Source organism: Chiloscyllium plagiosum, chromosome 1 (assembly GCF_004010195.1).
Source record: "Chiloscyllium plagiosum isolate BGI_BamShark_2017 chromosome 1, ASM401019v2, whole genome shotgun sequence".
In the NCBI taxonomy this organism is placed as follows: Eukaryota; Metazoa; Chordata; class Chondrichthyes; order Orectolobiformes; family Hemiscylliidae; genus Chiloscyllium; species Chiloscyllium plagiosum.
The window spans coordinates 90,284,250-90,308,471 of NC_057710.1; the positions used below are offsets into that span (position 1 = coordinate 90,284,250).

Genomic DNA, 24,222 nt, shown 5'->3' on the forward strand with positions numbered 1-24,222 from the left:
GTGGTGTCCCGAACGTAGGTGGGGAGTTCTTGAACTAAGGGGGACAGAACAGTGTCCAGATATGCAGAGATGAGTTCGGTGGGGCAGGTGCAGGCTGAGACAATGGGTCGACCGGGGCAGTTGGGTTTGTGGATTTTGGGCAGGAGGTAGAAACGGGCAGTGCAGGGTTGTGGGACTGAGGTTGGAGGCGGTGAATGGGAGATCTCCTGAGGTGATGAGGTTTATGGATGGTCTGGGAGATGATGGTTTGGTGGTGGGAGGTGGGGTCATGGTCATGGGGGCAGTAGGAGGAGGTGTCGGCAAGTTGGCGTCTAGCTTCAGTGGTGTAAAGATCGGTGCGCCAAACTACCACTACGCCTCCCTTGTCTGCCGGTTTGAAGGTGAAGTTGGGGTTGGAGCGGAGGGGGTGGAGGGCTGCGCATTGTGAGGGTGAGAGATTGGAGTGAGTGAGAGGGGTGGACAGGTTAAGGAGGTCAATGTCGCGGCGGCAATTGGATATGAAGAGATCGAGGGCGGGTAAGAGGCCAGCACGGGTTGTCCAGGTGGATGGAGTGTGTTGGAGGCAGGAGAAGGGGTCGTCAGAGGGTGGGCGAGAGTCCTGGTTGAAGAAGTAGACGCGCAGGCGAAGCCGGGAAGAAATGCTCGATGTCTAGCTTCATGTCGACCTCATTGATCCGGGACCGTAGGGGGATGAAGGTGAGGCCTCTGCTGAGGACTGATCGTTCATCCTCAGAGAGGGGGAGGTCTGGAGGGATGGTGAAAATACGGCAGGGCTGGGAGCTTGGAGTTGGTCGTGGGGGCGGAGATCGACGTGGGAGTGGTGTAGTGTGCGGTGTGGTCCTTGAGCAGGTGAGTGACGTCACTGGGGGTGGAAGTGGCGGCAGCTCTGGGGGCGGAAGTGGCGCGCCGGCCAGAAACAGCGCTGGTCCCGGTAGCCGTGGATTCCGCGGCGGCTGCGTATCTGTCACCGATGGTCTTCCTGGCGATCGTGGAGACAGTTGTCTGGGTGCTGATCGCGGAGGCTGTTGTCCGTGCGGGGTGGAAGTGGCGTCACCGTTCACCCCGGCGGTGGGCAATGGCCCCCGAGCGGCTCCAGAGGTCGCGAGAAGGTTCAGGAACGGTCGAGGAATCCGGAGTGTGGGGGTGAGTACATGAAAATTTTTTGTACTTACTTTCTTTGATGTTTGATATGGCCAGAAAAAAGCGTTTGTTCAGTGTATGAATTCTTAGGATGAAGAACATCAGAGGTCCTTTACAGGTTTGGGAGAGTGTTGCCCTGAGCTGGGGCAGGGCTGACTGCAGGGAGTGTAGGTGGTGGCGCATGGCTGCGAGCGTGGAACAGAGGATCCGGAGGGAGGTCTGTTGCTGGAGGCTTCGGATTTGTTGCAGGTACTGGTTGTCCTGGTTGGGTCCAAATTGTGTTGGTCTGAATGTAGTCCTGAGTCCATGCGGGTCAGTTGGTTCAGTTGGCACATGCTGAGGAAAGAGATGTGGCTGTAGTAGCGCGTTTGTTTCAGGACGTGGCTGAAGAGCTTCAGGGCAGAGGAGATGACCTGGGAGGGTGCAGTGAGAGGGGGTCTCACTGAGATCCTTGTAGAGGGAGGAGGAGAGCTGCTTCAAGATAGGCATCCTTGCAAGAGGATTCGCAGTAGGTTAAGATCAACTAGGAGAAAGTGAGGACTGCAGATGCTGGAGTACTAGAGTTGAAAAATGTCGTGCTGAAAAAACACAGTAGGCCAGGCAGCATCCGAGGAGCAGGAGAATCGACGTTTTGGCACAAGCCCTTCTTCAGGAATGAGGCTGGTGTGCCAAGCGGGCTGAGATAAAGGGTAGGGGGGAGGGAATTTGGTGGAGGGCCGCTGGGAATACGATAGGTGGAAGGAGGTGAGGGTGAGGGTGATAGGCCGGTGAAGGGGTGGGGGAGGAGAGATCGGGAAGAAGATTGCAGGTCAAGAGGGTGGTGCTGAATCCGGGGGTTGGGTCTGAGATAAGGTGGGGGAGGGGAAATGAGGAAGCTGGAGAAATCTACATTCATCCCGTGTGGTTGGAGGGTTCCTAGGCAGAAGATGAGGTGCTCTTCCTCCAGGTGTCATGTGGTCAGAGTCTGGCAATGGAGGAGGCCAAGGACCTGCATATCCTTGGCGGAGTGGGAGAGGGAGTTAGTGTTTTTCATACTAAATGTCATGTCTTTACATTAATATAGTCCATTCGACATTACGAAAATCAAAATAGTTTGAGTCATAGAGATGTACAGGACAGAAACATACCCTTTGGTCCAACTTGTCCATGCCAACCAGATATTTCAGCCTAATCTAGTCCCATTTGCCAGCACTTAGCCTATATCTCTCTTAAACCCTTCATATTCATATACCCATCCAGATGTCTTTTAAATGTTGCAATTGTACCAACCTCCACCACTTCCTCTGGCAGCTCATTCCAAACGCGGACCACCCTTTGCGTGAAAATGTTGCCCCTTAAGTCCCTTTATATCTTTCCCTTCTCACCCTAGTGCCCTCTAGTTCTGGACTCCCAAACCCCAGGGGAAAGACTTTGTCTATTTATCCTATCCATGCCCCTCATGATTTTATAAACCTCTGAGGTCACCCTTCAGCCTCCGAAGCTCCAGGGAAAACAGCCCCAGCCTATTCAACCTCTGCCTATAGCTCAAATCCTCCAACCCTGGCAACATTCTTGTCAATCTTTCTGAACCCTTTCAAGTTTCACAACATCCTTCCCATTACAGGGAGACCAGAATTGCGCACAATATTCCAAAAGTGGCCTAACCAGTGTCCTGTACAGCCGCAACATGACTTTCCAACTCCTATACTCAATACTCTGACCAATAAAGGAAAGCACGGTGGCACAGTGGTTAGCACTGCTGCCTCACAGCGCCAGAGACCCGGGTTCAATTCCCGCCTCAGGCGACTGACTGTGTGGAGTTTGCACATTCTCCCTGTGTCTGTGTGGGTATCCTCCGGGTGCTCCGGTTTCCTCCCACAGTCCAAAAATGTGCAGGTTAGGTGAATTTGCCACGCTAAATTGCCTCTAGTGTTAGGTGAAGGGATAAATGTAGGGGAATGGGTCTGGGTGAGTTGCGCTTCGACGGGTCGGTGTGGACTTGTTGGGCCGAAGGGCCTGTTTCCACACTAAGTAATCTAATTTAATCTAATACCGAACACCACCTTCCTTATCCTATCTACCTGCGACTCTCAAGGAGCTATGAACCTGCACTCCAAGGTCTCTTTGTTCAGCAACACTCCATTACAATTCAGTATATAAGTCCTGCTAAGAGTTGCTTTCCCAAAGTGCAGCATCTCACATTTATTTGAATTAAACTCCATCTGCCACTTCTCAGCCCATTGGCCCATCTGGTCTGAGGTAACTCTCTTCGCTGTCCACTACACCTCCAATTTTGGTGTCATCTGCAAACTTACTAACTGTACCTCTTATGCTCACATCCAAATCATTTATATAAATGATGAAAAGTCGTGGACCCAGCACCGATCCTGTGGCATTCCACTGGTCACAGGCCTCCAGTCTGAAAAACAACCCTCTACCATCACCTTCTGTCTTCTATCTCCGAGCTGGTTCGGTATCCAAATGTCTAGTTCTCCCTGTATTCCATGAGATCTAACCTTGCTAACCAGTCTCCCATGGGGAACCTCGTCAAACGCCTTACTGAATTCCATATAGATCACATCTACTGCTCTGCCCTTCATCACTCCTCTTTGTTACTTTTTCAAAAGACTCAATCAAGTTTGTGAGACATGATTTCCCACACACAAAGCCATGTTGACTATCCCTAATCAGTCCTTGTCTTTCAAATATATGTAAATCCTGTCCCTCCGGATTCCCACCAACAACTTGCCCACCATTGATGTTAGGCTCACTGGTGTATAGTTTCCTGGCTTGTCCATACCACTTTTCTTAAATAATGGTACCACGTTAGCCAACCTCCAGTATTCCGGCACCTCTGCTGTGACTATCAGTGATAGACATATCTCAGCTAGGGGTCCAGCAATCATTTCCCTAGCTTCCCGCAGAGTTCTAGGGTACACCTGATTAGATTCTGGGGAATTATTCACCTTTCCGCATTTCAAGAGTTCCAGCACTTTCACCTCTGTAATATGGACATTTTTCAAAATGTCACCATCTATGTCTCCACATTCTATATCTTCCATGTCCTTTTTCACAGTAAATACTGATGCAAAATACTCGTTTAGTATCTCCCCCATGATCTGTGGCTCCACACAAAGGCTGCCTTGCTGATTTTTGAGGGGCCCTATTCTCTCCCTAGTTACCCTTTGTCCTTAATGTATTTGTAAAAACCCTTTGGATTCTCCTTAACCCTATTTGCCAAAGCTTTCTCGTGTCCCCTTTTTGCCCTCCTGATTTCCTTCTTAAGTATACTGCTAATGCCTTTATACTCTAAGGATTCACTCGATCTCTCCTGTCTATACCTGCCATATGCTTGCTTTTTCTTAATCAAACCCTCAATTTCTCTAGTGATCCAGCATTCCCTACACCTACCAGCCTTTGCTTTCACCCTAACTGGAATATACTTTCTCTGGATTCTTGTTATCTCATTTCTGAAGGCTTCTCATTTTCCAGCCGTCATTTTACCTGCGAACATCTGCCCCCAGTCAGCTTTTGAAAGTTCTTGCCTAATACCGTCTAAATTAGTCTTCCTCCAATTTAGGACTTCAACTGTTAGATCTGGTCTATCCTTTTCCATCACTATTTTAAAACTAATAGTCTTTGCTGTTTCAGACTTGCCAGTATCCTCTGAGTGAGTCTAACTTAGAAATGTGAGTTGCTTGTCCCATCTTTTCAATACAGTTTTCCAAACATGGAATCGGATACGAATCAGATTTTGTAACTGCATTGACATTGTGATAGTCCACACGTAACCATTGGGTAACATCTGGTTTTGGCACCATTACTACAGGTGTGCTCCAGTCACACTAACTTATTTTGATTATGTTGTTTTGAAGCATGTATTCAATCTCCTTTTGAACCTGTGCCAACTTCAGACGGTAAGGCTATAAGGATGTTGCTTAATAAGAACCGCATTTCCTGTATCTACGTCATGCATGATTAGATGAGTACTTCCCAGCTTATTTCCACATATCTCCCCATGTGATAGCAATAACTCTTTTAGGTCATTTTGATTTTCCTTTGGAAGGTAATTCAATAATTTATCCCAATTTTTCATCATTTCCTCATTATCCAATTCAATTTGAGGAAATTTGAAGAACTTGGTTCTTCACTGTGTTGTAACCAGTTACACAGTCTCTTTTTGCTTTCCTTCCCTGTCAAAATATCTTTTGAGCATATTCACATGATGCACTCTGAGAATTCTTTCTGTCTGGAGTCTTTATCAAATAGTTCAGTTCACTCAAAGTCCTTTCGACTTGATATGGTCCACTAAACTGTGTTTTTAAAGGTTCACCTAGCACTGTAAATAACACGAACACTTTATCCCCGATAGCAAAATTGCGAGTTTTTGATTTTTTTTTTGTTTGCTTCTTGTTTCGTTGTTTGCAGTGATACTTTTAAATGCTGTCTAGCCAACTCCCTTGCTTTACTTAACTTCCCTAAAATTTGACACACGGTCCAAATATATGGTCATGAATTATGACTTACCAATTTCTCCTTAATCAATTTTAGCGATCTTCTCACTTCATGCCCAAAACCTGATTCAAATGGACTGAATTTGGTTGATTCACTTGATGCATATCTGATGGCAAAAAGTACAAATGGAATTCCTTTATCCCAGTCATCTGGGTAGTCTTGACTAGAAGCCTTCAACATGGTCTTTAATGTCTGATGCCACCTTTCTAATGCTCCCTGCTATTCTAGAAGGTACGCAGCAGATTTGAATTGTTTTATTCCCAAACTGTCCATAACTTCCTTGAATAATTTTGATATAAAGCTTGACCCTTGATCTGATTTGTATTTCTGTGTGTAGTCCATATCTAGTGAAACATTTGAGTAACTCCTCTCTAACCCTTTTAGCTGTGATATTGTGTAACAGATCTGGAAATCTAGTGGATGCATTCAATATTGTTAACAAAGACTGACTTTTTGTTAGTATTCCCACTTTTTGTTTTAGATGGGGGTCTTACGCAATCAATTAAGACTTTTGTAAAAGGTTCCTCAAGTGCAAGAATAGGTCTTAAAGGTGCGGGTTTTATTACTGCCTATGGTTTTCCAATTACCTGACATGTATGATATGTCTGGCAAAATTCAACTACATCCTTGTGTAGTCCAGGCCAGTAAAAATGTTTTTGTATTTTAGCTTGGGTTTTTGATATCCCTAAATGACCTACAAGTAGTTCATGCACCACCAGCAACACCACCTTTCTATAACCCACTGGAAATACAACTTGATGAACTTCTGCCCATTCATTACCTGTCTAAATATATGATGGTCTCCATTTCCTCATTAAGACGACATTTTTAAAAAAGTAGTATTCAGGTTCTTCTTCTATATATGCTTTTGATACCATTGCTTCAAATTTTCATTTTTCTGCTGTAATTTAGTTAATTTCTCTGAGCTAAGGATTTCTGCTTTGTCATCTATCTGTTCCTGGTTTGTCTCGATTATTTGATCAAACATGGTCTCTGCTAATTCCACTTCAACTTTCTTATATATACTGTTTGATCTCTCCTGTTTCAACTGATGACTTTGTAACCTTGTTACCACACAGTCAGGAAAAATCCCAGGATACGCTTTCTGCAATACCTCAGTTGCCTGAGTTTCCACTAGTTTTTCAACTACAGCAGGCAGCACTCCTGTCTGTGAACCAGCTATATCGTTAGCAAGGACAAATTGTATTCCTCGAGCTGAGAGTTCGTCTAAAACTGATACTACGATGACTCCATTCTTCACTGGACACTAACCTCGTTGTACTCAATTGAACGCTTTTTGTCTCTCAGTGAATTCCTATTACTAGTACTTTTCCTGGCAATAGTCCTTCAGAGGTACATATCTCCTCATCTTTCAACATCAGAAATTGAGAGGATCCTTTTATCTCTTAATATTGTAACCTCTTTACCTACTGCTTCTGGCCTATGCTCGTTATCCTTTGTTGCACTCCCTGTACAGCAAGTGTTATGTCTTTATATTCTAAGAGTCTGGTGCCCTTGAGCTAGGGTCCCTCCCTCTGGACCAGAATGTCCAGGATCAAGTCCTTTCTCCCCCAGCCATGTCAAAGCATATCGAAACAGATTGATTAAAATGACTATTCTGTGCATTCTTCCTTGGATAAGGAAATTGAAACTATTTACAGTACTGCAGATATGATCTCATGGCTCTATACAATTTTAGTAATTGTCTTTACCTTTGTGTTACAATCACTTTGTAATAAAAATAAACATATCATTTGCTTTCTGAGTGCTCTATTCTGTATTTCTTTATATATTTTAAACAATCCTTAAAACCGAGCTGTATGATAAATCTTTTGATTACTTGAACTATTCTCATCATGTGGCTCCCAATCAAAAATGATTACATTGTCATGAAGCATATTTGGGTGTTGTATATGTTAAAGATGCAATAGAAATTGAAGTTGGTGTTAAGGCTGCAAGGTTCCTGAAGTTTTGCAGTTTTGTGGGAAAGCTAAATTTGGTGACAGCAGGATTACCCCAGAATAGGAAAGTAATTGTTTTACCTTGACTGTAATGGGGAAGGAGGATATTTATCGAGTCAAGCCTGCCCTATTTCTTTTGAGGGCAATTTGCTCTTTGCAGTTCTGTCTCTTTTTACCTATGATCCTGAAATTTTTATCTATTTAATTGCTTATCTCTTTTGAAAACAATGAATGAAATTGCTTCCGACCTTCTCAGGCTGTACATTCTAGTTCGAGTGCGCTCATTGTATAACTTTTCTTTCCTCATGTTGCCATTGGTTTTTCCCCCAGTCACTCTGGACCCTTTTCCCAATGGGTGTATTTTTGCTGTATACATTCTCCAATTTTGAGCACCTCTGTCAAATCTCATGTTACCCTTTCCTTCTTTAAGGAGACAAATCCTAGATTCCTAAATATATCTTCGTAAGTAAGTTTTTTTTTACCAGTGGAGTGATTTTCTGCATTAAATTTCATTGGCCATGTCTGTCCATGCTGCTGGTCTGCCTGTGTCCTCTGAAGCCAATCAGTGCCCTCTTCACAATTTACAATACTTGTAAATTCTGTGTCAACTGCAAATTTTGAAATTATACTCTGTTCACTAAACTCTAGCTAAGTAATACATGTCAACAACAGCAGCAGTTGTACTGTTAATCTTTGGGGATCCTCATGAAATAATTAATTTGTGTCTGAGAAAATAACAGGTAATTATCACTTTCCTTCTTATCACTCAGCCGCTTTGTATCCATGTTGCCATGATACTTTTTTTATTCCAGGGACTTCAGCTTTGCTGCCAAGTGTATGTGACATTTTATCAACAAACATCTTTTGGATATCCTGAAATGCCAAATTAAACATATTGCTTTCATCAAATAAAAAAAACAAAGAACTGTGGATGCTGGACATCAGCCAGAAACAGAAATTGCTGGAAAAACTCAGCAGGATCGTTGGGCCCGAAATGTTAACTCTGCTTTCTCTCCACAAACACTGCTGGACCTGCTGAGTTTTTTCAGCAGTGTGGGTTTTTGTTTCTGATATTGCTTTCATCAACTGGGTCCACATTTCTTTCTAGCAAGTGCAAGTCTAAATAAGATATCTTAGAACCTAAATCACTACAGACAAACTGACCCTGAACTTAATACCAATCTGTAAATAAATACCAGGGTCTTTCTGCCTCTTACAGTTCAATTTGTTTCTCCACATTTGACAGATGGATGTTTTTACAACTACATGACTGAAAAATTCCTTTGGTCCAAAGAGCTGCCAGAAATAACCCCCAGTTGAAGGCAACTAATGTCCAATTTGCAAACATCACTAGTATCTGGGAACTTTTGCCAGAACTTGGGACAGCTATTGCACATGCTAATTGAGCATCAGTCTAACATACCCATGCTCACAGAAACCTACCTCTTAACCAACTTCCCAGACTATTTCAGCACCATTTTCGCGTATATTTTGCCACATCATCAAGACAGACTGATCAGAGATAGCACAGTGATGAAAGGGATATTGTGTGGAATGTATCAAATAGGCTGAAGATTGATTTCTGTGATGATGCGGATTCACTAATATCAACTAGATCTAGATTATCTCACAAGAGGAAACATTCTTTCCAAATACACCCTGTCAAGCACCGTTAGAATTTTATGTATTTCAATCAAGTTGTTTCCAACCCTTGGAAGCTTTGACATTATAAGTTTAGCATGTGAGCCTTTCCTCATAAGATAAACTACCTGTTTCGGGTTTAAGTCTCAAACCTTCTTTGAACCATTTCCAATATGTTTGCATCTTTAAATAAGGAGGCCAATACTGTCTGCAGTACACCAGATGTGGTCTCATCATTACCCTCAATAATTGAAGCATAATTTCCCCACTTTTGTATTCAAGTTCCCCTTGCAATAAGCTTTAATATTTTCATACCTTTCCTAATTACTTGCTGTTGCTGTATACTAACATTTTCAAAAATTCATGCACCAAGGCATCCAGATCCCTCTGCATCTTCGAGCTCCATGTTTTTCACCATTTGGATAATTTTTAAAAATTTATTTTTGTTCTTCCTGCCAAAATGCACAATTTCACATTTTCCAAAGTATACTGTATTTGCCAGGTCTTTACCTACTCACATCATCTATCAATATCACTTTGTAGTTTCCTTTCTTTTTTCCTTCTTTGCAACTTGTTTTCCTGCCTATCTCCGAGAGTTACAAAGTAGTTCTGAATTTCTTAGAACAAAATACATGCTTAACTTACAAATTTAACATGTGAAATGTAACACATTAATTAATTATTAATTTTAAGCACATCTTCTAAGCCATAAAGTTTGTGAACTGATGCACTTGAAAGCTAATCCTTTTAAAATGTCAACATTTTCAAGCTTATCTTCAGGCTTCCCTTATCTAAGGAATAATAAAACAAGCCATGTTGTTTTATCTTCAAATGGTCACCTTTTTGGATGTCAATGTAAAGCGATGACCTATTTCAAACAAAGCTAAAGGAAGCATGTGTCTGCATGCAGTTTGTATATGTTTCAAAAATCATGTTTTACTGTATATGACTCAATGCCTTTTATTCATGTTTTGACAATTTTAACAGGGTGGGGTCAATGGAGTTTGTGGAAACTTTAGTACATAGACCCACAAATGGAACATTATCTACTACTTTTGTTAAGGAGATGCATTACAATATGTTGCACAAGCCAACTGTCTTTGAAAGGATGAAGAAGAAAATACAAGTGTTTTAATCAACCCATTCAGAAACTGCTGAACCTCTGAATCAGGTGGCATTTGAACCCAGGCCTCCCAGTTCAGAAGTAGGTTTCACTACCATCGTGAGAGCCCCCTTTATTACACATTTAGATATTTTCTTTTCAGTGATGTTATTGCACACTTCCGCACCAGGTTAGACATAAACCTGGGCCTCCTGCCTCAGAGGTAGGGACGCAACCATAGTGCATTATCATGAGACACTTCTGGCACAATGTTCATGTTTTCTAATCAATCACCTCTGCAGCTGGTGCAACAAGGATTAGCTATTTTCTATTAATTTTAAACTCCAGAATGATAATAATTACACCTCTCCGAATGTAACCTACAATGGAACATCATTGGAATAATTTTCTTTATCAAATTTTTGTTTAATGAACTGATGTGAGCAATTATATTAACTATATACCCATTAAATGAGTGTTGTTTTAGCCAACGGTTTATCTCATCTCAAAAGATCAACTGTGTTCTTCTGGCATGCATAATATTTATGGTTTCAAATTCTCTCAACCACCTTTGAAGAATTAATACCAAAGGCATTTTGTGTGTTCTGTAAAGGAAATACTGTGTTCAGTGGTGACGGAGGAGAAAGTCTTGGTGGAATGTGATGAAGTATGTCAGGAAATGAAACAAAAAGCATCTGAGGTAATGTCTCCTGCTTTGTTACATTATACTGTCTTAGCTTTACTTAAGAGTGCATGCAAAGAACATGGTCTAAAATTGACTTTTGATATAAAGAAACCTTCTGTGCATTTTACGTTAAAAGTACCTTGCATTCTACAAATGTTTTCAAGCATGTTTGTGGGCAGATTGTAGGATGGCAAATATAAATTTTTTCTTAGAAAAAGGGGCATTAAACTGGTTAACATAGTATCAGTAATAGGGAAAATGCTGGGGTCTATTATAAAAGATGTGATAATGGGAAACTTCTTGAAAAAAGGCCAGAACGATTACAAAAAGTCAACATGGATCGATAAAAGGGAAATTATGTTTGACAAACCTGAAGTTTTTGAGGATGTAGCTAATGTAATTCATAAAAGAGAACCAGTTGATGTGGTGTACTTGATTTTCAGAAAGCCTTTGATAAAGTCCCATGGAAGTTTATGTGTAAATGGGATTTGGTGTGACATATTGGCATGCATTGAGTTTTGCTGGCAAAGAAGTTAACAGAATGGTAATGAGGAATTTCTTCACCAAGAAAGTGATGAGCCAATGGAATTTTCTGACATAAAGTATTTTAAACAAAAACATTAAATGTTTTCAAGAAGGTGTTAGGTATCGTACTTGGGGATAAAGGGATCAAAGAGTATTGGGAGAAAGCTAGAACAGGATACTGAGTTGGATGATCATGGCATGCATTTAAGGTGAGAGGGAGAAAGTTCAAATGAGAGGTGAACGACAAGTTCTTCACACAGAGCATGGTAGGTGTCTGGAACGTGCTGCTAAGGTAGTGGTGGAGGCAGGTACAATAGGGGCTTTTAGATTAGTACATGAATATGCAAGGAATGGAGGGATATGGACCAAGGGGGGGGAGGCAGATGGAATTAGTTTATTTTGGTGTCACGTTCGGCATAACATCGTGTGCTGGAGGGCCCATTCCTGTGGTGTACTGTTTCATGTTTGATCATAATGAATGGCAGAGCAAATTTAAAGGGTTGAATAGCCTTCCCTCTTCTTTGTTTCTATGTAATAAATGGATCTTTTTGGAGTGAAAGACAGTGACCTGGAGTACCACAAGGATCAGTACTTGGGCTCTGGCTATTTACAGTGTATATTATCGCTTTGTATGAGGCAATCAACTATAATATCTCCAAGTTTGCTGATGGTACAAAACTTGTTAGGATTGTGAGTTATGTGGAAAATTTAAAGAGGCTTTAAGGCAGTTTAGACAAATTAAGCGAGTGGGCAAATACATGCAGTCTAATGTGGGACAAATCTTAAGTTATCCAATTTATCAGGAAAGGCAGAATGGCATTATTTAAATAGTGATGGATTAAGAAATGTTGAAGCAGGCTTGCAGTTAGGAAGGCAGATGGTATATTTCATTGCAAGAATGTTTGTGAACCTTACTGTCGCTGTACAGACTCTTGGTAATATCGTGTTTGGGATGTTTTGTTCAGTTTCAGTTTCCTTCTCTGTGGGTGTATGGGTATATTTGCTGTTGAGGGAGTACAGCAAATGTTCACAAGATTGATGCCAGGGATGGCAGGATTGTTACATGAAGTGAGATTGGCCTGTAGTCGTAGATATGATGGTCAAGAAAGTGATGTCTCTACTTGCTCAGGAGGGTAAGGAAATTTGAAATGTCTATGAGGACTCTTAACCAATTTTTATAGGTGCACCGTAGAAAGCATCCTATCTGAACTGTTCTTCCCAACACCCACAAGAAACTACAGACAGCCATGAATACAGCCCAGGTCATCTCACAAACAAGCCTTCCATCCATTAACTCCATCTTTACTTTCTGTTGCCTCAGGAAAGCAATAGAAAGCATAATCATTGACCCCCTCCCTCTGCGATTATGCCTTCTTCCACTCCCTTCTGTCAGGCAAAAGATATAAAAGTTGGAATACATGTACGAACAGATTCAAGAACAGCTTCTTGCCCACTCTTATCAAACATTTGAACAGACCTCAAATGTTAATTCTGATCTCTCCCTCTCCCCCCTCCCTCCACATATTCTGCATTCTGCTCCCCCGATGTTCTTTATATTCAAAGTTCTTTATATGGTATGATCTGCCTGTATAGGATGCAAAACAACACTTTTTTGCTGTGTACTTTAATACATGTGACAGCAATAAATCAATCAATCAATTTGAATTCACTGGAGTTTAAAAGAATGAGAGGGATCTCATTGAAATATATAAAATTGTAACAGAGCTAGACAGATTGGATGGAGGGATGATATTTTCTCCATCTGGGGTTTTAGAATAAGAGGCATACTCTCAAGATTAGGGGTAGGTAATTACAGATTGAGATGAGAAATGTCTTCATTTGTAGGGTGGTGAAGCTATGATGTTCTTTACCACTGAAGTCTGTGGAGGCAAAGGTGCTGAATATATTTAGGAAATAAATAGATTTCTAATGATGTCAAATGCTATGAGGAGAGATTGAGAGCATGGTGTTAAGATAGAGGGTCAGCCATGACCATAATGAATACTGGAGCAGGGTCAATGAGCCATATGGCCTATTCCTGCTGCTGTTTTCTATATTTGTGTGTGTTTAAATACAAGACTTGGCAGGTGGATTGCAGTTTGTTCTGTCAGGGTTGTGCGTTGTATCAGAAATTATAGCAGAACAAGAACACTTATAATTTTGAAAGAACAGTTTTGCAATGTTTTGGAAAAATTTTACAATACGGAAAAGATTAAAATGCTAAGTAAAAAGGGGCTGAGGATAGATACAAATAACAGGTACTTAGAATGATTTTAGAAAGCTGGAACAGGTACAGTGGTTTCCTGTATTTTAAAATCCTTTGATTTGAAGCACTTGTTATCCAACCAAAGAGACTCAAGTGTATGTTTAATTGTTCATGAAGTTAAATGGTCTTGCTCATCAAGTTTTGGGCAGTCTTTCATGGATTAAATTTAACTTAAAACAACAGTAAGTAATAAGTTGTCAAAATTGCACCATATCTTAGATTTTGAACCTGTTCTATTTATCTTTCTTACCTATGATTTCTTAGCTTATTTTTAATAAATGGCTTATTGTACTTGAAATGTTTGAATTATGCCATTTTTATGTGATTGGAACTGAGTTAACGTACATCTATTTGACCAATAATTATATTTTTATATATTAGTAAAATCCTAAATGCTGCGAGTAAAAGTAAATTGTTAAAAATCTCTATTTGTTAAATTTGTTATAGTCATAAATTCCACTTTATGTTTAATCTTTCTTGCTCAAATTGAATTTTCTGGTGTCACTGATCTCCCCAACGGATTTGCCAGCAGAACGTAGGAACATTAGTTTGTTTATGATTGAAGATTTTCTGGAAACTGACAGTTAAGTAATTGGAAAACAGCAATAACATAACTTTTGATAGGAAATGGAAAACCATAAACTCATTAATCTCAAATAGAAGATTAATACTAATACTCGTACAATATTAAAGCTGCATGTGGAATTTGTAATCCTTTTACCATGATTAAGCAACTGTTTTAGATGAACACAGCTCAAAAATGGTATTAAATTACAGAAGGAATCTTATAGAACAGTCAGCTTCCAATTTAAAGCATATGCTGATGAAAGTTGACCAGGTGGCTTGGATTTTTCATGGATCTCCTCCCGTTTTGTTTTCCTCCTTTTTAAAAATGAACTTCTCAAATGGATTAATTGTGAGTAGTAGCAGCAATTTGGATTTCTTCTTTCAACTTCTATAAACAATGAGTAATAGCATGTCTAATTAAGGTTGCCACTGGAAGAAAAAGCAGCAATTTAGGAAATGTAAAATAAAATTGTATTTTTTATTATTAAGTAATGGTTGAGTAATTTCAGTGTGCTGTTTTGAGCCCCTACTGATTAGTCAATTTTACAAATAATATATCAGAAATATGGACCAACAGAAGTGGACACTGGTGGTTTTCAGAGCCAAAATATGAGCAATGATTAATAGAAAAATTACTTTGATTTTTGGAAAATACCTTCAATTAATGTAGAAATAATGTAGAAAGTAATATGACCAAAAGATAACATTTAATAAATTTAAAGCCAGGTTTAAAAGCAGAGCTGGACTAACTTTCTAGAAGTCTTACATGCTTCAGTTAGAGTTTACAAAATTTTAATTTACTTCGATAGGCAATGAATTATTTTTCTATCTGTTTCTTCAGATGAAAGAAGCTGAAGAGAAAGCAGCACTTGAAAAAGAAAGACTAAAACAACAGGTAAGTACCTGGAATAGTGCTCCGCACTATTTTCTAATGTCAGTCAGTATTAACACTTGCTAGATGTTTGGTAGTACACAACTTGGGTATTGCTGGAAAAAAGGCAGCTTTTGCTGTTTTTCCTTCAGTTTCTCTTACACTGTGAACAATTATTCTGTGTAAGGGAGAGTATTGAATGATTGGCAAGTGGGCTCTGGTAGAGGTATGGCCATGGAGAATGTGCCATTTATTAATGCCTGAAAGTTAACTACAAGGACAATAAGATTAAGAGCTGCATATGTTGGAAATCTGAAATAAAAACAAAAATTGCTGGAGAAACTCAGAAGGTCAGGCAACGCTTCTGGAGAGAAAGCAGAGTTAACATTTAGAGTTCAGTGACTGTCCTCTAGAGTTCTGAAGTAAATCTGTTTTCTCTTTACAGATGCTGCCTGACCTGCTGAGTTTCTCGAGCAGTTTTTGGTTTTATTTCAGTTAACTCCCAGGCTTTGTTTAAATTTTAAACTAGGCCGCTTGACTTTGATCAAGACATTACCATCAAAAAAGAGCCAGAAAATGGCTGTCACCTATTTTGTTAAATTGAAGCAAGTGTAGTGCGTGCATGTGTTCATTCTGTCTGCAGAGAACAGGGCTCTCAGTATTATTGTTATTACTATGTTTAGCTTTCAGTACACCCAAGCATACTGAGGGAGGTGGTGATGGCATCGCAGCAGTGTCCTTTGATAGTAATCCAAAACCCTCCAGTTCTGGGGAAATGGGTTCAGATCCCACATAGCAGATAGTGAAATTTGAACTCACTAAAAGTCTGGAATAAAAACTTTATCTAATGGCAACTGTATGACTATTTTGATTGTTCTAACAACCCATCCGGTTCACTAATGTTTTATAGCAAACGTTATTGTCCATCATTATCTGGCTTGGCCTAATGTGACTGCAGACCCACAGTAATGCGATTAACTCCAAACTACCATTGCCAGCTAAGGGTGCTGGCTGGCCTAGCCTGGGGCATCCACACCCAATGAATGAAGTTGTTTTTAAAGAGTGCTGTGGATTTGACTAACAGTCCTAATTTGGTTGCCAGTATTATTTTTAGCACACACTCATGATTATCCAGGAAAAGCTATATAATTGTGGAATACCATCTAATATTGAACTCTGTTGTGAATTTTGCAAGTGCAGGTTGGTTTGTTATGTCCATTATCTTGCTTGCTATGAACAGCTAAAGGGATATTCGGTTAAAACAATTTGTCAGTCTTTGAGATGTACAGCCTACATATCTGGCTTCACACCAACACTATCACATGTTTGTGAGATAGGCAGAGCATCATTTTGGCTTGACAGCAACCTTCTGTTCGTGGTAGTATGTTGCTACTGCACAGTAACAGTGTGAAGCATCGAGTTTCACCTACTGCTCAAACCTTGCATATACACTTCCAAGGTAATCTGAGGTAGATTGGTAAGTTTTCAGGTTGAAATGTGACCACCTTAAGGTTGTTCACAAGTTTGCATGATATATAACAAGAATGGAACCGATCACTATCTTTCAGGTTGGCTTTGATGCTTTGCATTTCAGCATCGAATTTGCACATTGAACAAATGGTTCAGGCCCTTTTTACAATGTTGCTGTTAAATCCAATGTTATAATCTTTGGGATCCTAAAGTGCGTATTGACCAGTGAAGGTAGGTTTGCGGCAAACAATAGTAGCAGATACCCTGGCCAATTTCTCAACGAGGACATCGAGGAAAGGGGCTACATTTTACTGTTACATTTCAAAGGTGAATTTGAGCTCAAGACCGAGCCTATAAGATGTGGAATGGAATTCTGTTTTCTCCCCGCAGATGCTACCAGACTTGCTGAGTTTTGTTAGCAGTTTCTGTTTTTGTTTCAGATCTCTAGAATCTGCAATCCTTTGTTTTATTTTTTAGGAAATTCTTACTTGAAGCTCTGTTTACACACTAATTTGTTTCAATAGATGACTGCACAATCAACCCATTTTAAATGTGCCTACACCATAAATACACACTCAACAGAAGCAGTTTGCTTTCACAATTAACTATACCTTTTAATAACTCTGTCTGACCATGTACTGTCTGAAAGTGAGGAATTTGACCATGCGCATGATCTCAATTTTGGTATGCTTTCATCAGGAAGAGGTATTTGCTGAATTCAAACTCCTCCACACCCAGCTATCCACCTTTGGGCCTAGTTACTGGTTCCTGTGAAACTTAGGTTTCTTACCATGAGCTAACAACTTATGTAGCAGGCAGATGGGAGTAGAAACATAATGCACTTTGAAATTGTCACTTCTCATCTCCGCTCTACTTCGTGATCCCCTGCGTTTCCGTATTCCACACAATCGCTATCTACCAGCCTCTGGCACGCAAAATCCAGGATCCACTCATTATTTGCCGCTAAAGAGTTTTCTGACGTTGTAGGACACTTTGGACTTGTTATATCCTGCTGCACTGTCTTATGAAATTAATACAATAGGTCCAGAACTGTCCCACCTGTGCACCCGGACAGGGTTGTGCACCCGGACAGGGTTGTGCACCCGGACAGGGTTGTCTTCTCTGCACAGTTGCAATTGCTGTTCAGAGGAGGAGCAACCCACAAATCCCAGTGTGACCTCTGCAGCTGCAACAGGGTTGCAACTCACTGTTTGGGAAGTAGAAAATGGCTGAAAATACCTAAACTGGTTCACTTTCTTAAGTTCCTTAGGTTTGAAGAAGAATTTTTCTGATTTAGTGAGAAGTTAAATTTTGTTTCATGTTTTATACGATTTTCCTGTTGCATGGTTTAATCTGATAGCTGGGTGGTGAGTTGACCTTCTTGTCCTTTTCCTCTGATTCTATTTGACAGGCTTGTATTGGGAATAATCGGGATCAAGAGTCCTCCTTGTCAGTGTGTTACGTGTTTTAGGACTGTTTAAATGAATATTTAGGATTTGCAGAAGAAAGATTAGCCCTATATTTACTGAGTTGCATATTCCCAGTATTAAAACTGTATCCTTTTATCTGCTGATCAACAACACTGCATAATTCATTTATTTCATCAAAATGATTCTTCTCCATCATCCCTTATTTTGCATTCTTGTTCTTTATGAAATTTCATCCCTCTATGACAAAATAGTATTTGTGGCCATCCCTTAGCTTTTGCTTGATATTTGCACATTTATTTTGATATTTATTTAATATATTAAATATAATATTCAAAAATAAAAAGACATTGGAGCAAGGAAATTATAACCCCGTTAGCCTTGAAGTAGATTACAGGAAAATTGCAAGAATATATCATTTAGTGATAGCAAATACTGTTCACTGGATTCAGGAGTTGTCTGATTCTCAAGATGCATACTGTAAACGTGGTGTGTCTTATCAACATAGCTGATGCTTTTGATGAGGTTACAAAATTGCTAGATTACAGTTATCCAAATTATGTAAAAAAGGTAGAAAACTTAATAAGAGACAGTCCTTTGGAATTGATGGGCAGATCTTTGGTAGAAAAAAAAATTGATTATGTTAAAAGGTTGTTAATCATCGTGGTGCTACCTCTGCAGGATTTGGCTATTTGTGAATTACATTATGCTTCTCCATCTTAAATGCGATGCTGTTCATGAGATAAAATGATTGCAATCAGATCTCCGATTGGGACAGAGAACCTGCGTTTGGCAGATGTCACTCTCCAGAGATGTGAATCATGTTGTTTGAATTAGTAGGCGTGATTCTAAGCAAGTGAATTCTATCCAGGATTGCTGTCTAAATATAAAGTGTAAAACGATTACGGTATTATAGTAAATGAATCTCAAAGTTCAAAGTCAGTGTTTGAGGCTATAACATGAGCAAATATGAACACAGGTGTATATTGGTAGGATAATCCCATAACCAACTGCACCAAAGAGTCTTAAACAAAGATGTTGGTTAGGCTTCATCTAGAACATACTGCACTTGGTCACCTCGCATAGTTGGTAACGTAGAGACCCAAGAAAAGTTTCAGAGAAGCCTCGAACTTTATACTGGACTCGTAAAGTCTTAGTTACCATAGGATAAACTACCATTTTAATTCTAAAATACTTTGCAATGATTTGACACTAGATTATATTCGTAAGGGTGCACTATTTGAGTTTGACTTTTTAAGATGACTCCGGAATACCAGTATAGGAAATTAAAGTAGCCCATGTCACTTTGGCAGTTCTCCATGAAGAGATCACATACATTAAAAGGCCAGAGGGAGGGATTCCAGACAGAGGAGAATTGCAGATGATGAATGTTGGAGATGGGTGAAAGGGACTTTGGTGCAGGAAGAGGATTGCTGCTGAAATAAGTGGGTATGGAGGTGAAAGTGAAGGAAGAAGAGTTGATTGTCATGTTGTCCTGAAAGTCATTGAGGCGGGGCCATAAAATGGTAAAGCTTTGACCTTTGCTAAGTGCAGCTCACTTGGCGTCCAAGAGTATAGTGAATACAGCAAAGGTAGCATAAGAAGAAGGAATGGAGTTAAAGGAGAGGGGAGGAAGAATACAGAAGGACTTTGGTAACTGGGAATTGTTGCAGCTTGTGCCCTTTCACTCCTGAAAGAAAGAGAAAAGCTTTCTTATTAAAGCATCAAAATAGATGAAAGATGAAATGATATTGGGCAAAGGACTGCTTTAAGATTATCTGTAACGATCCTGATGAAGAGAGAGGTTGAGTGCATGTGTATAGTTTGAGATGATTTCTTCTAGGTGATGCTCTAGGTGAATGTAAAAGATCACATGTCACAGTTTGAAGAATAGCCCTATATTTTCCTGGTTTCCTGACCATCCTTTCTTTTGCAACCAGCAAACCAAAAACACTTTTATAGTTTAGGGATCTTAATGAATAACAATGGACAGTCTCATTTTGAATGCGTGAGGAGAGTCTGCGAATGTGAGAGATTTTATATTTTGCAAGTGTTTCTTTCTGTATAATCCATATTTTTGTTCTAATTGCCATGGCAAAAGTCAAAATTGCAGGTACATCATACAACAAGGAGCAAAAGGAATTGTCAATTCAGTAAGATTCTCAAAGTTGTTTTGGGGAAATTCATTAAATTTTGCAACATTGTCTTATTTTCTGACATTTAGAAATCATCTGACTTTTTAACTTTTTTTTTATACATTCATGGGATGAGGGTGTTCCTGGTTAGGCAGCATTTATTGCTCATCCCTAACGGCCTATAGGGCAATTAAGAGTCAACCACATTTCTGTGGGTCTGAAGTCACATGTAGGCCTGAGCAGGTAAGGATGGCAAGTTCTTTCTCTCAAAAGCATTAGTGAATTTTTCCAACGGTTGGCAATGGTGTCCTGGTCATTATCAGCACTTTATGATTGGTGGATTCAAACCTAGGTCCCCAGAACATTACCTGGTTCTCCGCATTAACAGTCCAGCAATAATACCACTAGGCCACCTCCTGCACTTTTTAGTTTTGATGGAACTATTCTGTATAGCCTGGAAAATGCAAAGACCATTTTTTTAATTCATCCATAGCAAAGTAAAACTAATTTGTAGAAAACAAATTTAACAATAATAACAAAAGGGCATGTAATCCCAACAATTAGTTCTGAAGGAAGTGGAAATTCAAATGTTCTTCATATTCTGTTGAACAATTTTTAGATGTTTGAGAAAGTATCTTGTTACTGTATTCCTATCTTTAATTCATATTTCTAGTGAAGCAGCTACTAACTAGTCTATTTGAATATCATGAGTAACATGTATACTTAACTTTTGAGTCTGCATTTGATTTTCTTGAACAGTCATTTGCCAACTACGGTCATTACGTTTACAGTTCCTTTGAATGGTTAAGAACTACTGGAAAAGTTTTCTCTTTCTATTCCTATTATGAATGCAGAAATTTATCAAAAATCCTTCAACAGCATCTTCCAAACCCACTACTACTTCCATTTAGAAGGAAAAGGGCATCATTTATGTGGGAACACCACCACCTGCAAGTTCCCTCCAAGCCATTCATCATCCTGACTTGGAAATATATCTCTGTTCCTTCACTGTTGCTGGGTGAAAACTCTGAAACTCCCTCCCCAACAGCAATGTCGGTCTACAGTTATATCTTCACAATCACTGTTAACACGCCTCCTGAGGTTTGTCAGTGCTGAGCTGTCACATAGTGGGAAAGGTAGTAGGTAAGGATGTAAGAATTACCATGAATTGGCTGGGGTTATAAAAGGCCATGTGGGTGATTGGGGCTGAGTGATATGGGTGGGGTGAGAATGGGGGCTAAGGGTGACAAAAGAAGTTTGAAGCACTACAGGGGGATGGTAGGTGGACATGTCTAGCACAGGCTTTAAAGGTTTATGGTGGATGAGTAAAACGGCCTGGCAGCCTGAAGCTTCTAACCATTGCTATATTCCCTACTCATACTCATTTACCTTTAACCATCACCGTTCTCTTCACATGTCCCGCCCACTTCATCTACCATGCTAACTTATAAGTACCCACAAGTACCCAAACACTAAGAGAAATATATATTGCAGAATGCACCCTATTGAGAATAAGCACTGTGGTACATAAATGTGTTTTTTGGCACTTAACTGTTGCGTCTTGACATATTGGACAATATTGGATTTATGCATGTTTTACTCACAGTCCAAGAGACACCTGCTGCCAGCCTGTACAGCTCCCCCAAGGTCTCCTGGTACCATATGTGCAGGGTATGCAAGGAGTATCCTGGTTATCCAGAAGAAATCCACTGAGACCAGACCTACTCTTACATAGAATATTATTCTTAATTAGAATGTTAATTAGACTAAGTTTCAGACCCCAAGAACTCTCAAATCCGTTTTCAGTGGAAGCAGCTGGTCATTTTAATGACTAGATGCCTCTGGGACTGATGCATGCATGAATAATGGATTGCCCCACAATCCCAGCCCTGCAAAAATGAGAACTGCAGGATTAGGAGAGACAATTTGAGATTCCCAATTTCTTCCAACATTTTCGCCTCAACTGAGACATTCTCCATTGTGGCAAAATTCAAAACCAAAGTGTTAGCAAACTTTTTAAATGTGTTAGGCATGACAACCAAGCCAGGTCCTGTTCTATCATTTGTCCGTATGGTCAGGTGCACTTTCTCGGGAAGGGCAATAGAAGCTGATACCGTTGCCTGTCTTTTCACCTATCTCTAAAATCCATTGGTTACTTACAACATATTGTCCCAAATGTGTCTCTGGCTGAGTTCAGCCAATGTAGCAAAAACCAGAAAATCTCAGGTTCAGTTTCTGATTATCTAGCTTAATACCATAAATGGTATTGAATCTTTACCTCTGAGCAATTGAAAAAGCTATTTCAGTTTTAAATTTATTCATGCGTATTTTTATTTCGCCCAAATATGTCCATGACCTTTATATCCAGGTGGAGTTAGAAGCATTTGAAAAAAGACTAAAGGGTCGCCGTAAGAAAAACAAGAGACGGGACACTACAGAGACTAAAGAAACAGCTTGGCAGAAATACAGGAAGTACCTAATGATCCCTGGTTGTGGAATTGTTTTGGCAATGATTGCTTTTTATCTACTACAGCTAAATTGAAGAAATTGAAAGCCGTGGTAAGATTTAGAAAAAATATACATAATATAACAGAGTACTTCTAAAAATTAAAATGATTATATTAGAATGGATCCCACAATTGAAGAACTTTTTGTGCTGAGCTTACTGCCAACATACAACGGTTTACAAATGTAGTTGATCAAAATGCTTTTTGATTTATGCACATGACCAACCACAATTAACTTTCATGTATATATGTTGTATGAAAACTCAGCAATACTTTGTGTGTATGTAGACACGTGAACTAACTTAGATGTTTAACAAAAACAAAATCACTATAGAGTGTTCTACTTGCATATAAATATGAATTTTACCTTGCAACTGACAGTATATGTAGCTTGCATTACCATGGTTAAGATTGTTTTATTTGCTTCTGTGATAATTTGGGTTAAGTAGGAGCAGTTAATGTGTGAATTTCTTTGGTTTTTAGCTTACATGAAGCTTTTACTTTTTTACTGTCAGTCCATTAATTGAATATTCAATGAAAGTTGCAAGCCAACAAGCAGAGTTATGTCTAGTTTGTGAATCAATAGAGGTAGTATAGTTGACCCCAGTTAACTGGAATGTTGTAAATTGCTGATTGCCTTGCCATTTAAACAAAACTCTGTACTGTTTCAGATCAAATAAATAATTCTTGTCAGCTCGGCTTTATCTGTGCTTTTTATAGCACTGTAACTATTCAAAGAAGAAATCAGCAAACTGAAACGTAATGAGCATTGAGACATCACTAATGGCATAAGCACACAGAGGGAAATTTTAAGTCTACTATTATTTTACATTCAAATGACTGAATTGCTCCCAGTTCCCCATTAAACTTACCATAGAGAGTTGACTGGCTTTCCTTTTACTGTCCAAATGTATGTCTTGGTTTTGATAAAAAGAAACATTTTGAGGCAAAGGGTCAAACATTCCTTTTTACACCAGTTATGTTGTTATGCTAATTTTGCAATTGTCAGTAATTTGAAAGTTATTCAAAACCACCTGGAAACAACTGATATGTTCTATAAATTAATTCCCATGGGAAATTATTGGTAAAATGAATTCACAAGACTGAAGATATTTTATGCAGGATAATAGAATTGGTTTGCATTGTCTGCCCTGTTATATGTTGCTCTGTATTGAAATTTATCTTTGTGGTGTGCTGAATATTGCATTAATTTTCTGGATCTATGATTTAATAAATTAATTGTTCTGATTTAATGATTATTTAATTTACTGCACTGAGTAATTTCTGTTCTCTAAAACAAAACTGAAGGCATTTTTTTTTATAAGAAGTATGAAGTTTTTTTGTATAATTAAGTTCCTTTTATTATTAAATAAACTGGCAGTCAAAATTGAGAGATGGAAAGAGCCCCACAAGATCACTGTCTTTTTACTC

At 39.5% G+C, this 24,222-nt stretch overlaps 1 protein-coding gene across 1 annotated transcript in view; it reads left to right on the top strand.

Moving 5' to 3' along the window:
* The window catches only part of nfxl1 (nuclear transcription factor, X-box binding-like 1), a 170,011-nt gene extending 146,527 nt beyond the window's left edge, over positions 1-23,484 (top strand). The window contains exons 20-22 of the mRNA XM_043691569.1: positions 10,952-11,038; positions 15,223-15,276; positions 22,653-23,484. Of these exons, the coding sequence (XP_043547504.1) occupies positions 10,952-11,038; positions 15,223-15,276; positions 22,653-22,826 (315 nt within the window). The 3' untranslated portion in view covers positions 22,827-23,484. The remainder of the gene's footprint in view (positions 1-10,951; positions 11,039-15,222; positions 15,277-22,652) is intronic.
* Positions 23,485-24,222: the final 738 nt, after the last annotated feature.